This window comes from Trichomycterus rosablanca, chromosome 16 (genome assembly GCF_030014385.1).
Source record: "Trichomycterus rosablanca isolate fTriRos1 chromosome 16, fTriRos1.hap1, whole genome shotgun sequence".
Classification (NCBI taxonomy): domain Eukaryota; kingdom Metazoa; phylum Chordata; class Actinopteri; order Siluriformes; family Trichomycteridae; genus Trichomycterus; species Trichomycterus rosablanca.
Genome location: NC_086003.1, coordinates 14,398,380 through 14,416,394, shown reverse-complemented (window position 1 = coordinate 14,416,394; position 18,015 = coordinate 14,398,380). Strand labels below are relative to the sequence as shown.

Here is an 18,015-nt window from a genome sequence, read left to right as displayed (position 1 = left end):
AAACATGCTGGACACCATCTGAGCCAAACAAGTTTATCTTGGTCTCGTCAGACCACAGGGCATTCCAGTAATCCATGTTCTTGGACTGCTTGTCTTCAGCAAACTGTTTGTGGGCTTTCTTGTGCGTCAGCTTCCTTCTGGGATGACGACCATGCAGACCTAGTTGATGCAGTGTGCGGCGTATGGTCTGAGCACTGACAGGCTGACCTCCCACATCTTCAACCTCTGCAGCAATGCTGGCAGCACTCATGTGTCTATTTTTTAAAGCCAACCTCTGGATATGACGCCGAACACGTGGACTCGACTTCTTTGGTCGACCCTGGCGAAGCCTGTTCCGAGTGGAACCTGTCCTGGAAAACCGCTGTATGACCTTGGCCACCATGCTGTAGCTCAGTTTCAGGGTGTTAGCAATCTTCTTATAGCCCAGGCCATCTTTGTGGAGAGCAACAATTCTATTTCTCACATCCTCAGAGAGTTCTTTGCCATGAGGTGCCATGTTGAATATCCAGTGGCCAGTATGAGATAATTGTACCCAAAACACCAAATTTAACAGCCCTGCTCCCCATTTACACCTGGGACCTTGACACATGACACCAGGGAGGGACAACGACACATTTGGGCACAATTTGGACATGTTCACTGTGGGGTGTACTCACTTATGTTGCCAGCTATTTAGACATTAATGGCTGTGTGTTGAGTTATTTTCAGTAGACAGTAAATCTACACTGCTATACAAGCTGTACACTGAGTACTCTAAGTTATATCCAAGTTTCATGTCTATAGTGTTGTCCCATGAAAAGATATAATGAAATATTTGCAGAAATGTGAGGGGTGTACTCACTTTTGTGATACACTGTATATATATATATATATATATATATATATATATATATTCTTCCTTTTTTCGTGCTCAGTCCACAACCCCTTTTGTATTTGCCCTCAGTTCAATGGATTCGCATGTAAGACCAGTCTTGCGCATGGAGAGTCACACACTGATCTCTGCATTCCTCCACTTCTATACAGGTGCCTTGGGCTACTAACCAGGGTCCTTACACTGCGTTGAAGACCCAGCCCTCTTATTAAACCGGTCTTTTTTCACCCAGCAGACTTAGTGGCCAATTGTCTCTGCTAGGGAGGTGCCCAGCCTACTGGTAACAGAGCTGAGATTCGATCTCGGTGAGTTCAGAATCCCAGCGCTGGTGTGCTAGTTGATTTTGCCGCTGTACCCAAATATAAAATTTTTCCTTCATTGTGGGTGGTGAAATGTAGATTTATTGGTAAATATAATAATGTATCCAATCAAAGTCAAATTTACAATCAAATAAAATGTTTTTGTAACTAATTGCATATTGGATTCTTTTTTTACAGTGGATTCAGAAAGTATTCAGACCCCACACATTTAAGTTTGAATAAAATATTTACTCAATGAATGTATGACAGGTTCTTGCAGCTGTAAGTTACGTATGCAGGGTTTGAATCTCCAGCGGTGCTATCAGGCAGTCAGGCATTTACATATAGACATGATTGGCTATGTCTGGGTGGGTTGGGTTGCCAAGGCCCCACAATAGATTGGTGTCAGCAGGTAGTGTGGGTGGCTTACAGCTGCCGGGTCCTCATCTCTGGTCACCGTGCTCAGGAACATGCAGGTGGAACATGCTGGCTACTTCTGCTCCTGTATGTAAATGATTGAGTTAATAGGTTCAAGGTGTACTCCTGCCTGGTGCCTAGTGTTCCCATGTAGGCTCTGTACCAATCAAGACCCTAAACAGAATTTAATAAATAAATAGGCAATGTATTCATTACACTCACTCAGTGACTCACTTTCTTAACCGCTTATCCAATTAGGGTCACGGGAAGGGGGTGGGGGCGGTTGTTGGAGCCTATCCCAGCTTTTCAATGGGCGCAAGGAACACAGTAACACCCTGGATGGGGTGCCAGTCCATCGCAGGGCAGACACACATACACACACCTATTCACCTATTGGGCAATTCAGTTTCTCCACTTAAACTGACTGCATGTTTTTGGACTGTGGGAGGAAACCCACGCAGACACAGGGAGAACATGCAAACTCCGCACAGAAAGGACCCAGACCGCCCCCGCCTGGGGATCGAACCCGGGACCTTCTTGCTGTGAGGCAACAGTGCTACCCACCGAGCCACCGTGCTGCCCATATTCAGTATAGATTTAAAAATGTTTTTAATATGTGAACTTGACAGTGATGTCTTCTTTTCATCCCTCTTACAGTTCATTCATCACGGGAACCAGGCTGGTTAGAGGGAACGCTGGATGGACGGAAAGGTTTAATCCCACAGAATTATGTGGAATTTCTTTAAGCTTGGACTGGAACATGATAAACTACTGCGGTGTGTCAGTAGAGGACTGGAGCTGGTAAAATCCAAAAGTACAGATCTCAAATTTTAGGTCTTGTGGTGTGTGTGTGTGTGTGTGTGAGTGTGTCCAACCGTTTGATGGTAAGAATGCTTGGCTACTTTAAACAAGCTGTTTTATTTTTCTGTTTTTTAAAAGCACTGCCACTAGAAAAAATCCTCAAAAGTTCACTTCAAAGAGAGAGTAAAAAAATCCCTTTGGGATTGATTCTTATTAGCTTCCATCAGTGTAGGAGTGTTTTCCAGGATGCTGTTCATCAGAAATACAGTAGACCCTTGAGTTACGAACGGTTTACCATATGAACATTTTGGGTTACGCAAATCTTTTTCAACTTAACGAACAAATTTGAGATTACAAACAGAAATTCGCGAAACACGTGATGTCACGAACACATTCTCTCCGACCATCTCTCTCTCTCTCTCTTTATATATATATATATATATATAGTCAGCGGACTGTGTTTTTTCTGTTTTCTTTATATTTTGTAAAATTCTATATTAAAATGGCCTGAAAGAAGATACAGAGAAAGTGCATTGGTGAGAAAATAAAACAATCTAATGCTATTTGTTGTTGTACAATTATTCCTGCCAGTAGCTGTCACTGTGTATCAGACAGAGGGGACAATGAGTGAGAGAGAAGAAGGAATTCGGCTCAGTAAAGTATTCTTTCATGCAATTACACCTACAAAATACAATACTAATGAAATAAAGAAGGAAATAATGGAGAAATATGAGAGTTATTGTTTCTGGTAGATACATTTTATGAAAAAAGAAGGAAATTTATTATGGTGTATAGTACAGCACATGTGCTGTACTGATATGTGGTGTGTTTTGTATGTACAGTACTACTGTGTATTGTTGTTTATTACAGGAATGTCTATTCTATAATTTAAGATTAAGGGAAAATATACTTGTATTTATAACTAAAAAGACCATTTAAGACATTAGAAAGGTTAGGTGAGGGGGAGGTTTGGGAGGTCTGGCACCAATTAATTCTATTTACATGATTTCTTATGGGAAAAACAGGTTTAACTAACGAACATTTTGACTTAAGAACAGCCCTTCAGAACCAATTAAATTTGTAAGTCAAGGGTCTACTGTACTGGAAGATTGAGGGTCTATATGAAATTTAAAATGTGAGTACTCTTGCTGTTTTAGCTTAATTCTAGGGAAAAAGAACTGACAGAAAAAGCTTCTGTGCAGTCTGGGGTTTTTAGGAACGTTTTGGCGTCTGTTAGATTTTCCTGTCATATGTTCAGTACTACTAATACAGAAAGTGCTTATTTGTGGAAAGTTATAATTCATTTTACATTCCTTCGACTTGCACTCTAGCATTTAAGAATGCAGTTTTTAAAATTGCTCATTTTTTTGCAGGTATGGAAAGAGTGAAAAGTAAAAGAATGTGAATCAAGCTATGCTAAGTGTAAACCACTTATTTAAGATTTAAGACATTCTCTTGATTTAAATGTGTTTTCTAGAGTGTATTATTAACAGTGTAAATAATTGACAGCTGATCATAAGTTCTATGTAAATAATCCTACTTTGTATCCGAGCTTACTAACTTAATTCCGGCACCACTGCTGTCCTTTTTTTTACATTTTTACGACTATGTAATTTAATTGTGGGAGCCTTAATGTTCTTTAATTTTTTTAATCATATGACAAATCCTGATCATGATGTTCATATTTGTTCTTAATAAACATCAGCAATGAGATTTTTTCTGAACAAGAGGGAATTGCATTACTTTATATCACATGCATCTGCCACCGAGTCATATTAAAGTTTGGTGAGGAAAGCTTGTACTGAGAAAAGCAGATAAAAAATAAAACAATATATTTTTCAGACAATCTGATTAGTTAAAAAAACTGACCTGGAAAGGCACAACATAATGGGTGCTGGGAAGCTGGGTCCCATTCCCACCCCAATTATTGTGAGTTTTGTACGAGGGTTCTTCAAAAAAGTTTCCGCACTTTTTTGATCTCTATTTATTAAGAATTTCAAAAACAAATTACATCACATTCCGATGCATGTTTCTCAGCATCAAACCAACTCTTTAATGCCATCAGCAAAAAAAAATGTTTTTGGTTGAGCGTGTAGCCACTGATACACCGCTGCTTTCACGTCATCACCACATGAAAATCTTCTTCCCCTTAAAGCTTTTTTGAGCGGTCCAAAAAGATAGAAATCAGATGGTGCTAAATCCGGACTATAAGCTCTCTCTCAGTCTCAGACACGACCAGTTACTACTCCTCCCGCCCTCACCGTTTCCAACCAAAATATAAAAGTGCAGAAACTTTTTGAAAATCCCTCGTACAATATCCCCATGTCTGCATGCACTTCCTATGGGAACTCCGGTTTTCTGCCACCTCCCATAGTAAGTGAGTAAGAGTATATACACCGATCAGCCATAACATTAAAACCACCTCCTTGTTTCTACACTCACTGTCCATTTTATCAGCTCCACTTACCATATAGAAGCACTTCGTAGTTCTACAATTACTGACTGTAGTCCATCTATTTCTCTGCATGCTTTGTTGGCCCCCTTTCACGCTGTTCTTCAATGGTCAGGACCCCCACAGAGTAGGTATTATTTGGGTGTTCTGCAGCTCTGCAGTGACACTGACATGGTGGTGGTGTGTTAGTGTGTGTTGTGCTGGTATGAGTGGATAAGACACAGCAGCTATTCTCAGTCCAGCAGTGACAGTGAGGTGTTTAAAAACTCCATCAGCGCTGCTGTGTCTGATCCACTTATATGGTAAGTGGAGCTGATAAAATGGACAGTGTGTGTAGAAACAAGGAGGTGGTTTTAATGTTATGGCTGATCAATTTATATGTGTGTGCGTGTGTGTATGTGTGATGCCCTGTGATGGGTGTGTTCCTGTTTCGTGCGCTATGTTCCTGGGTGCTGCTGTACCCCTCATTACCCAGAGCAGGATAAAGTGAAAATGACAGTATTTCTCTCCTTTTTAATAATAAAAGACAGAAATCTACAATATGGCCAAAAGTAAGTGGACCATGAGCTTATTGAATATCCTATTCCAACCCCCCAGCTTAAAGCCATCCACTATTTTGAAAATGCTTTTCACAAAGTTTTAAAGTGTCTGTGGAAATGAATGTAGATTTAGTTAAACTAGCATTTGTTTGCTAAGAGCCACAAACTGGAATTTATGTAACTGTTGCATTTAGGCTTCTGCAAAGCCCAGAATCAACAAATGTAATCCTAGTGCAACATAAACCTAGCTAAGCAAATGAGGCTTACCAGCAGTCTCCTTCACTGCTCAATGGTGCTTAAGTCAGTACCGTAAGGGTCACTCAAGATGTAAACAGGTTTGCAGGGAATTTTACAAGCCATTAATATAAAGCTTTGCTTATTTCCAAATAGGGGTGTGCACTTCTGTACTGTATTGCATTCAAAATATAAGCCAGTGGGGTAAAGAGTGGGGTTATGCTGGGATCACAAACAATTTAGCTCTTTAAAATTGTGTGGAGTGACCCTGAAAGGTTGGCAACCCTTGGTAAGTATATTTTACTGGATATTTTTGACCCCACTTTGGTTACTGGTTACAGACGATTCATCAGTTCGAGTTTAATGTCAAACACTTGCTTGTCTTTGGACTGTGGGAGGAAACCGGCGCTCCAGGAGGAAACCCACGCAGACACAGGAAGAACATGCAAACTCCACACAGAAAGCAGCCGGACTGCTCCACCTAGGATTCGAACCAGGACCTTCTTGTTGTGAGGCAACAGCGCTAGCCACCAAGATACCAAGAAAAAAAACATACCAGGTGTAGGATAAATCATTTTTGTTCCTATTGGAAACTTGAATACATCTTCTAAGTGGGGCCCTACTAAATTCACGGGAAAATGTGTTAAATTTCACTGACCTCATTTTTTAAAGCTCACAGATTTCATGTTTTTCACATTTCACGGCAGTCATTAAATTAAATGATAGAATAAATGGAAGATACGAAATACAGCACAGCCAACCTTGCTAGTTGCTGTGTCTACAGATTCGGTTGGGAGTTTTCCAAACTCATTTACCCGAATCGTGTTTTTAGCTGTTTTAGACTTCAACATCCTGGACATTTTGATTAAGCGATTGCTAACTGAATTGCCGTAGGATTGGCTAGTGTGACAGACTTTTCTGTTCTGTAGTGTGCTGACAATGCTTGATGAATATGTTTACTTACTGAGTGCTTTTTTATTCCATGGAAAAGTGTGCTTCTCTACACATGTGATCAGGACAGCACAGTGGCTAAGGTCCTGGGTTCGATCCCCAGGTGGGGCGGTCCAGGTCCTTTCTGTGTGGAGTTCTGTGTTCTCCCCGTGTCTGCGTGGGTTTACTCCGGGTGCTCCGGTTTCCTCCCACAGTCCAAAGACATGCAAGTGAGGTGAATTGCAGATACAAAATTGTCCATGATATAACCTTGTGAAGTGATGAACCTTGTGTAATGAGTTACTACCGTTCCGGTCATGAATGTAACTAAGGTGTAAAACATGACATTAAAATCCTAATAAACAAACACACATGATCATATCTCTGTAATTATGCTCACAATAATTTGTCTATGTACAATCAATTTCTTACTTTATAAGCTCAGCAAACTCGAAAGACGGTCGGTTACACTAGGACCACCTCATAGTGCAAATTAACTGGTAAACGTGAGGCACTTAAATGCTACGCAAATAAAAAAAAAACTTTACATTTTGAATTTGACAGCAAATTGCATATAACACAGGAAACATCTCATTCCACGGTCTGTGGCGTGATGCTCACAGCCATGAATTAGGTAGGGCCCTATGGTATTACAAATTTGTTTAGAACTTGCCTGGCTCTGTCCAATAGGATTCTCTAACACTGAAACCCAGCTGTCCATGTAGATGAACAAAACAGATCTGAGAAGATTCTACACGATTACCCGAAATAATTGTGTTCAACATTTAATCAAATATGTGTAAAGATTGACATTGACTACTGTTATGTAATACAAAACTATTTTAACAGACATTATTTTTTACTTTGGATTACATTTACATAACTCAAATACAAACAAAACATACCTTAATATAAGCCACATACCAGTGAAATATGATCTGCCCTTAATCGTAAAGATAATATTTGCATGAATGGTGTACAAAATAGAATTTCTTAAACTAATATCAGGGTAGTGCAAATGTTCAGGCTCTGGTACTTTACACACAGTTTTACCTTTTTCATTTTATTTGTCCTTTTCAAGTGACAAGTGGTTCATTTTCACAGCAATATAAGACCAAAGCCTAGACCTTACAAAAGGAAATAAGTAGGTAAAACAAGACAATCTAGACTTACAGGAAAAAAAAGTGCTACTGTAAAATGTAACTACTTTAAACACGTCAGTTTGTTTTTTATATTTTAATAATCTACTTTGCTTTGGTCGCTCTGATGCACTATACAAAATGTACTCCAGTCTCCAGTCGCCACACTTCACGTACAATCAGAATTCAATGTCTTTAAAACACAGTGATCACTCGTATGTCTTTCCTATTGATTTAAAGAATTTACAAGTACTTACAAGTCCAACATAACACTTTGTTTTAAGCACGAGTGCAATCCGTACGATTCTATACAAAATACAAACAAGCTTATCGTTCTCAAAAATAAAAAAAAGTCGTAAAATGAGTGACGGCTTACAGAATTAACATTTTTTTAGAGCTGCTTTCGGGGAAAAACCCTCCTGAATTTCAAACTTGCTGGGCTTTGTGTCTCCCTTTATAGCAAGAGCTTCAGCAAAAAACGTAATTGTGCAATTTGTCCTCGTAAAACTAATGTTTGTGTGTGCGTTAGCACAGTGCAATAGCTATTCCTTTTCCGAAAGAATGGTTTTAAATTTTTGAGGGACGGATACAGAACAGGCTCATGAGAATCCGTTCTGAAGGTCTAAATATGAGCTTACATTCAGAAATTTTCAAACAATTAAAAAAGGCTTTCAAACTAATTAGAATAATGTAGAATTTCTCAATGCATACACGTCGTTCAGTCCTATGAATTAGCTGGTACGTCCTCGTCCTCTTGGAGAAACAGAATGGAGTGAGCACACTTAAAGCCGTTCCAAATACATTTAAGCACTAGGAATGAATGTATGACTAAGCTGTAATTAAAGGCTCGATAGCTAAAGCTTAATCCAAAATAACACTCAGTCTCTCAAACTCTTGCACACAGAAGCACAAGAACACACAGGCCTGAGCTGAAAGAAGCAAAACGCATCTTTTGTCCCTGCTTTTTTACATGCACCGCGAGAGCACAGAAAGGCCATACGGGTCAGACTAAAAAGAACCTCTGATAAATGCCATAATAAAAAAGCCCAGAAATATAAACACAAAAACAGGAAAACTGCCACAGTGGAAAAAAAAGAAGCTTACAGATAGAGAAAAGCCACCCTCAGACACACAATAAAACATTAATGCAGCTGCAGTTGCTCCGGGGAGGTGAAATGTGATAGGACGGTTGGTGTGAGGCCACCCAGTGCCAACTGTGTGCTGATATTCTCGGTGATGTCCTACAGCAATTTCAGATGTTTTAAATGTTTTGAAAGTATTTGAGCACGCTGTGAGCGAGATCACGTGTAGCTGGTTTAAATGAATATGGTCCGGCCACATAGTCCGGCCCCCACCCTGCAGATACGGTGGCCAATTAGTATCTCCTGCAGGCACGGTGGCAACACAGAGTTTCGAACCGAGGAGTGCTGGAATATCCCCCCCCCCCCCTTTTTCTCCCTTTGTAGCGCGTCCAATTGCCCGATTGGGTCATGCTTCCTCTCCACCAATGTTGATCCCCGCTCTGATTGAGGAGAACGAAGCTAACCCGCCCCTCCGACACGTGGGCAGCATGCCGTATGCATCTTATCACCTACACTTTGACGAGTACAGTGCAGCTCAGCGTTGTGTACGGAGAGACACACCCTCAGAGCGCTCTTTTCTCACCTCTGTGCAGACGCCATCAATCAGCCAGCAGAGGTCATAATTTCACCAGTCATGAAAAAGAGACCCCATCCGGCTTAGTTTCACCCATCTGAACAGGCCAATCGTTGTTCATGTGGCCGCTCAGCCTTAGCTGAGATTTGATACAATGTATTCGAGATCATAGCTCTGGTTCCAGCGTGTGTTTTTACCGCTGTGCCACCTGAGTGGCCGTTTCTGCACTTTTTTAAACTCTATTTATTAAGAATTATTTATGAATTACAAATGACATCACTTTTCAACAGTCACCTTTTGATGCATTTACCCAGCGTCATACTAACTTTTTAATGCCATCAGCACATCATCATCACATGAAAATCTTCTTTCCCTTAAAGCTTCTTTGAGTGGTCCAAAAAGGTAGAAATCAGATGGCGCTGAATCCGGACTATAAGCTCTATCTCAGTCTCTCAGACACGACCAGTTACTACTCTTCCCACCCTCACCACTTCCAACCAAAATATAAAAGTGCAGAAACTTTTTGAAGATCTCTTGTAATTTAGAGCTACAGTTGCAATCAGAAATATTCAACCCCTCAGCTCAAAAGACATTATAGTGATGTGGATGAAAGATGACAATAAATTACAACAAAACCTCACTAAACAACAACGTAAATATTTCAACACGTGCATGTGCACTATTATTCAGCCCCCAGCTTTAGTACTTTGTGGAGCATCCTTTAGCTTTTATAACTTCTAACAAACGTTTTCGGTAAGTTGTGACAAGCTTCTTACACCTCTCGATTGGAACCTTTGCTCATTCTTCACATGCAAAAGCCTCTAGCTCAGTGATGTTTGATGGCTTTCGTGCTGCAACTGCCTTCTTTAAATCCCACCAAAGATTTTTAATCAGATTGAAGTCTAGTAACTGAGAAGGCCATTCCAGGATGTTCCAGGATCCTTTTCTCAACCAAGCTTTGGTTGACTTGGAGGTGTGCTTGGGATCATTGTCTTGCTGGAAAGTCCATTGATCACCAAGGTTTAATTTGTCAACAGAAGGCATCACGTTCATCTTTAAAATGGCCTGGCATTTCTGGGAATCCATGATTCCAAGTACACGATCAAGATTGCCAGTTCCTGCCGCAGAAAAACAGCCCCGCATCATCAATGACCCACCTACATGCTTGACTGTGGGGATGGTATTGTTCGGGTCATAAGCCCGGCCTTTTGGACGCCAGACATACCGCTGGTATATATGTCCAAACAGTTCCAGTTTGGTTTCATCAGTCCATAGAACTGTCTCCCAAATTCCTCCTAGCATATTGTAGTCTACTTTTGATGTTCCTTGTGGTTAAGAGTGGAGTGCGTCTTGAAGTCCGGCCATGAAATCCTTGTTTATTCGGTGCACGTCTTATAGTTGCCACTGAAGCGTTTGTACCAGCCTTCATCAGGTCATCCTGTAGATGTCTTGCACTCACACGGGGGTTTTTCTTAGTTGTCCTGACTAAGTTGCCTTGGTTGTCCTTGGTTAAATTTTGGGCTTTCTTCCACGGCCAGGCAGGTTTGCAGCAGTTCCATAAGTTTAAAACTTCCTTATAATGCTCCCGATGGCGTCCCTTGGAATGTTAGATTTTGTGGAAATCTTTTTATACCCAAGGCCCTTTAGGTGTGATGAAATAATCTCCTCTCAGCTTTTGGGGAAGCTCCTTTGTCTTTCCCATGATTGCAACTGACCTTGAATACTTTCATGGGTGGGGTTTATATATGCATCACAGCTGAAGCAAATGAAGGATCATTATTGAGTTTCAAAAGGCTTAATTATGTTTTAACTTTAGGCCATAACAACTGTCAGAAAGCTTTGAGAACAACAGTATTATATAGGGGTTGAATAATTGAGACATGGCTATCTTTTTTTATTATTATTATTATTTTTTATGCATTTTTCTTCCCATTTTCTCCCAATTTAGCACATCCAATTTGTCTTCCGCTGCTGACAGACTCCAGAGTCGCATCGAAGGAGAGCACGCCGCTGCCCACGCCTTCTTTACACGTGTGCAGCCCTCCTCTTCTCGTCCACGCTTTTTGCACGGGCGTCTCTTCTGCCACAGCGTATGAAGACCCACCCACCCACATATAGTCCCCCCCCTGCAGATACGGTGGCCAATTAGTATCTGCCGCAGGCACTGCCAATTATGCCCGCCAGATGGCGCCCAGCCGACCGGTGGCAACACAGAGCCTCAAACCCGGGAATTCAGAAACTCTGTGCTGGTGCATGAGCGGAATAACCCACTGCGCCAGAGGCGGTTCTAGACCATGTGAGGTGGGGGGGCAGGCAGGGGCCAGAGGCTATGTTAGAGGGGCCAATTACTTTCTGCCCAAATGTGCATTGTGGGCATTAAGAGGAAACAGACGATATTCAATAGAATTCAACATTTTATTTATGCAGTTTTCAGTCTAAAAACACCTTAAAACGGTCCGACTGGAAAATGTGGGTTACTTTGGTGTGCAGCTTTGTCACCGTGTGTTCGCAAGAGTGAGGTGACTCACTCATTAGGGGGGCCGTGGGGGGGGGGGGGGGGAGCAAGCTGGTTGTCACAGGGGCACTGGCCCCCGCTTTTCTGTCCCTCAACTCATAAACAAGTCATCCAAAGCAGAATCTTGCTCTTTGAAAAAACTTTCATTGATAAATCCTTAAAATCTTAGGGGGGGTTGAATATTTCTGATTGCAACTGTATATCTACATCTGACATCATTGTTTTTTTTTTTTTATAAACTGGCTGCTGAGGGGGCCTGTGATTAAATATATTTATTTACTAATGAGGTAATCGATAGCCTGATTTTAGGGTTGCAATATTTGCATAACAGTAAAATGATTACAAGCACTGGAGGGTTTAAAAGTGCGTAATTAAATGCTAGTGCAAACGTTCTACTTTTTACTTTCAAGGATCACTACGATGCAAAAAACATTAGTGCTGAATTTTTTTTTTTTAAAGAAAAACGCCATGACAAGTACAAGACAAACACAAAGAGCATGTATGTCACTTCTGTTGGACAGATAATAGCAAAAAGAAATGTACTTTTTAAAAGGCACATTTTCCCTTTTCTGATATACCTTTGTAAACAGTGCAGCAGTGTACATGCAAGGTAAAACTTTCCTAAACATATTTTCCTAACGTAAATCTCAAAACGTCGCCTGCTCCCATCTAAACACATATGCAAAAACTAATATATGGTGATTTTTAAAAAAAAAATAAAGAGTTGAAAATAAGTCTTGTGTCCTTGACTCTGTCTGAACATTCTTACATTCATCTCTTACTTTAATCCTCAGTTTCTGACTCCACAGCAATTTTTTTCTCATTCTGTTTCCTCCTGATAGTTTTGGGCCTTCTCACGGCTTTTAGGCTACCGGTGGCATTAAGGCATTGTCATATGAACGACAGTCAGTTATCATGAAAGAGAAGGGGCTTGACACTCCCGTCTTTGATTTTCGGAAGCTGGTTGCTAATGATTTCAGCTAGCATCTCTGGAAACTCCACGCTCAGGGTCTTGTTCACAAATGTGTAGAAGCAGAAGTTTAGAAGTCCCTCCACCATCTGTGAACACATTAATCCATAAAAAATATAGCACTGAACAGATGTTCACAAGTCACAAAATACGAGTCACGAGTCTTTAGGCTAGAGTCCGAGTCAAGTCACGAGTCTTTAGGCTAGAGTCCGAGTCAGGTCACGAGTCAATATAATCTACACAAAACATATATTGGAAATGTAGCGTAGAAATAAACAAATAATATGTAAGTTCAGATAAAAACAACAGATCAGCGACTGTATTTTGCTGTTTTACTTAGTGCCTTTACTTTCCTAGTCATTGTGCAAATGAATGTAATTTCCGTAACAAAAAGGTACCAGTTAAAAGCTTAAACTGATACGTTTTGTTTTCATTGCAAATTACGGCACAGCGGCCAAAATCCCAAACGCAGCAACGCAGCTTATGTTCTTCCAGATGCTATAAAATTTATAACCGTGTGTCCCATTAGAAATATAATCCGTTATTTTGTAAATGTGATTATAATTAAAAACCTCCAAACTTTTACCGGTTGTGAAGTAAAACACGAACTGGTTAGAAAGTCAATCAAGCATTTCATTGACAATCATCTGGAATTGTCACACGTAACTAATGTAATTTTTTGCGAGTCACAAGTCGAGTCCGAGTCATTTGTAACGAGTCCGAGTCGAGTCTGAAGTCGCTGTGTGTGAGTCGCAGACTCGAGTCCCCATCTCTGGCACTGAATAGATCTTTAGACTGTATATAAACTGTAATTTTCACAAATAAATACCCATTCATTCAAAATCTAATTTTGGATATATTAAATTCAATTTTAGATATATTAAAGTTTTTTTTGTTTTAACCCTTGTGTGGTGTTTGGGTCTGTGGGACCCGTTTTCAATGTTTACCTAAAGAAAACTGATGCTATTTACTATTATTTTTTACTTTGTCTTTGGCTCATTTTGTGTGAAGAACATATAAAATAACGTTTTTAATGAGTTCACACTGTACACTCTCCCTATACATTTATATTACACATGTGGTGTTCAGGTTCACTGGACCCACAGGTATAAAAGTGTGTCCCTTTACTCTGTCCTACTACAACATGTCTTGCTGTGAGTGTGTGTGTCTGTGTGTGTGAGAGAGAGGCAGACAGAAAGATAGAGAGAAACAGACACAGAGAGAGAGAAAGACAGACAGACAGAGAGAAACAGACAGACAGACAGACAGACAGACAGAGATAAACAGAGAGAGAGACAGAGAGAAACAGACACAGATAGATAAAAACAGACAGACAGGCAGAGACAGACAGGAAGGCAGGCAGTCAGAGAGAGAAAGACAGACATACAAAGGTACATACTGATACAGACAGAGGGAGAAACAGACAGAGACACAGACAGAGAGACAGACAGCATACATGCATGAAATGAATGTATGTAACACACACACAGTAAAGCTGACTCTCATGTGTTGTATAGGCTAGCATGAATAGACTGTGTTCAATAGACTGTGTGTAGACTGATACAAATAAGGTTTAAGGGTTTGGGGTCTAGCATTCATTTATGTGAGGCATTAGTTTTTCATCTGGACAGCAAGTCTATGCAAAGTCCGTGTGGAGACCCAGGAACGGGCCATTAACAGCCGGTACTGTAACCTTAGCTAATAATCGCTATTAGAATGTAAAAGGACACAGCGAAATGTTTAAAATGTCAATGTGAATTGAATTTTTCTCTACTTTCACCAAGTCCCTAAGTTGAGATGACAATATCTGGAGTCGCGATCTAGTAGGCCTGCAATTAAGTTAGCAGGCTTTCTAGCTGTATTAGGCAGGTAAATGTGGGGCAGTGGTGTAATGTAAAAAAAAGTAATAATACTTTGTTACAGAACAGTACTTTGCAGTACAGTACTTTTGAGTATCTGTACTTTACCTTTCCTAAATAAAAGTTCAACAAAACACAAAACTGCAGCTAAAAGAGAGAGATTAAAGCAATAAGCCACGAGAGGCCGTGCATTACTGTGATTTTAGCACGGGGATGACGTTTTTGGCACGACGCGAAGCGGAGTGCCTAAAACTTCTTTCCCCGTGCTAAAATCTTAACAGTGATGCACGGTCTCGAGTGGCTTATTGCTTTTATAAAACGGCGGTCAACATAAAAAATATAATAAATACAACAATGTTTAATTCATAAATGTATTTATTGTGTATAAACTTACAATAAAGCATTCTTCCGCGACGCAAAATAGTTCGATTAACAGTGTTGCTAGGCAACATGAGAGCGAAAATAACATTAACTTTTTCTATTCAGTGGCGTATTAATATGGAATGATGTGACGTGGTCCTAGGTGTGCGTTTATCGGGGATTTTACAACGGCTTCGAACGCGGCTCAGCCAATCAGATTTTAGGACCGGAACTATCCGTTTTATAAAGTCAGATAAAAACCAGGTAAAACAGAAGATGCTGTTACTGCTGCAGAGGGAGTTTTTGCATTTCACACCACAAAGCATTACAACAGCTAGAGATCAATGGTCTGCACATCTGCCTTGTTAAAAAGGCTTTCCCTGATTCTAAAACAGCGTAAAAATTTTTAAATGTGCATACTAAGATAGAGGCTAATGTCAACGGCGTGATAGTGCCGCATTTATTTGTTATCATTATTGTTTAGGGCTAAACGCTAAATAGGAAAATTATCCGACCATAAATGCATTTGTTAGTTGTCTAGTTGCAATAACATAGTAGCATCTGTCAAATATTTAAAACCCTACCTTATACACATTGCCATGGTACCACCATTCACATGAAATTATCAATCCAACCCATCCACCCCATCGCCCCCCTCACCCAAACCAAGCCTTCCACCCAGTACAGGTGTTCGTCTGGCCCATGATGCCATCCTGCCAAGTGTCCTCCTTTTTGAAAACCAAAATATGGTCACCCTATGCTACCACAAAATAAAACAGCAAAATGATTTAAGATGTGTGACAGACTGCAGGCAAGCAGGTGTTTAATTAATTCCGCCAAAATTCAGTGGTTATAGATTATTGGAATATATCTATAACTTGAACGTACAGCCCAAATCATTTACTGCTTAAGTACGTTTAATGTCAGAAATTTAATTTTGATAATTAAGTACATTAAACCTCAGATATTTTAAGCCGTTTACTCAAGTAATATTCTGATATGTGACTTTAATTTCTATGAAAGTAAATTTTTGGTAAGATATTTGTACTTTTACTCAAGTATGGCTTTCAGGTACTTTATCCACCCCTGATGTCATGTACCAGGGTTTAAAACAACATAGCACGAGTGAAATGTCTAATTTGAACCACACAATGTTGAAGTATGAGATGAAAAAGCTATAGTTTAAGATGCTGTAATATTACAAATTAGTAGTGGTGGGTGGATCGATCCAAATATCGATATTATCGAGACAAACGTTGGTATTGGTATCGGATCGATACTAGTGTGATGGAATCGGTATTTTAGTTTTACTTTTTCTCCGCCACATTCAGCACATTTCTCTCGTTTCGTCAGAAAGTCGACACCATGTCTGTACAGACTCCGCTCCAATCATATTTTACATGCACACCGTGCTCCTCCCCTCCTGCTCTGCTGTGTTTTGTTGTGGCACCGTCACATTGTTATGTTGTTAAAATCCTAACAGACATCAGTACATTGGTAGGCATTGGAAGTTTTTGAATACTTTGCTTTGCACATACAGAAATAGAGGCGATTTTATGGAATTAATAGTGTAAACTATATGTACGTAAAGTACGGACGCACCTTACGCACTTTGCGCACCCTACGCAAATGAATCGGAGCAGGCGTAGTGAGGCTCTTATTCTGTGTGTTTGTGTTTTGGTGAATGAGAGCTCTTTTCTTTTGACTTTGTGCTTGTAAATGTGAACAGAATAGCATTGATTTTTTATTTTAAATTAACAAGGACACATGTATTCGCTATTCACTATTAAAATTTACAAATGTATTCACCCAGCAAACACAACTATGTGGTATCAGTTAGCCACTTTGTGGTGATACACCATGATGGTAACGTTGTGAGAAAGTAAAGCTACACTTGCTTACAATGTCATTTAAATAGCTTACTATTTTCGTTGAACCTGTAAGGATTTTTAGAGTTGGAATCCCATCTTGTTTTTTTATGCTAACTCCACTTTGAAAGAGCCCATTGTGTTAGTACAATATTTAGAGTTTAAATTATTTATGCTCTGAAATTGTTACCTGCTGGCATTTTCTGACCTTCTGAGAAAGACAAGCCGACTCTTGACGCGTTAGAAATCATTAGAAACGAGTTACCTAGGTTCTTAGGCCACAATGACTTTTTTCTATTATCTTTAAAGTTAAACAATTATTAAGCACTCAAACCCAATTTGGCACATCCAGAAATCTAAATAAAATAACTAATCTGAATTATTTTGTGAGCTGTATTAAATCTAAGGTGTTTATTATTTTAAATTTTATGGCTGTAATATAGAGTTAAAGTTAAAAGAGAAAGAGGATGGCCAGCCACAAGATGTATGGACATAATCAGTGGAACAATGATTAAGCCATTGAGAAGCCTAAGAACCCAAACAGAATATATAATACTCTGGAGAAACACTAACCATAAGTGTAGAGTCTGAATTCATTTGGTGGCACTTACTACTATTATTACTACTACTATATATTATCATATATACATATACAGTACATTTGGAAGCTGGGGTCAGAGCAAAAGGCTAGTCATTGTATGGCACACCTGAAGCAGACAGGATTAAAAGCTTGCTCAAGGGCCCAACAGTGGCTTCAAAGCAGAGCTGAGATTTAAACTTATTCAAACTTACATATTGCTTCTTTGTGCTGTTTACAAATCAATGCTTTGTGATGATTTGCATTTTACTAACTGTCCCAACAGCATTTAGCAGACACTTTTATCCACATACTATGCAAGCAATTGAGAGCTAAGAGCCATGCTCAGGGGTCCAACAGTAGTACTTTGGTTGGCGTTGGTGTGGCTTGAACCAGCAACCTTCCAATTAAAAGTCCAGTACTTACTGCTGAGCTACCCTTATTAGGTGGTTTGTAACTGTGCATTACTAATAACATATCAAGTTAATACATATCAGGTCATTTTATTAAATTTAACAGTGCTGTGTA

General features: G+C 39.8%; 2 protein-coding genes across 7 annotated transcripts in view; one reads left to right on the top strand and one right to left on the bottom strand.

Annotated features, from left to right (window-relative positions):
* LOC134330970 (rho GTPase-activating protein 26-like) overlaps window positions 1–4,095 on the top strand; it is a 166,944-nt gene extending 162,849 nt beyond the window's left edge. For all 5 annotated transcript variants that reach the window (XM_063012291.1, XM_063012290.1, XM_063012288.1 and 2 more), the window contains one exon: window positions 2,245–4,095. In XM_063012291.1, coding sequence (XP_062868361.1) covers window positions 2,245–2,333 — 89 coding nt within the window. In that variant the 3' untranslated portion in view covers window positions 2,334–4,095. The remainder of the gene's footprint in view (window positions 1–2,244) is intronic.
* A 7,639-nt stretch (window positions 4,096–11,734) lies between these two features.
* The window catches only part of LOC134330380 (glucocorticoid receptor-like), a 132,501-nt gene continuing 126,220 nt past the window's right edge, over window positions 11,735–18,015 (bottom strand). For both annotated transcript variants that reach the window (XM_063011483.1, XM_063011484.1), the window contains one exon: window positions 11,735–12,912. In XM_063011483.1, coding sequence (XP_062867553.1) covers window positions 12,760–12,912 — 153 coding nt within the window. In that variant the 3' untranslated portion in view covers window positions 11,735–12,759. The remainder of the gene's footprint in view (window positions 12,913–18,015) is intronic.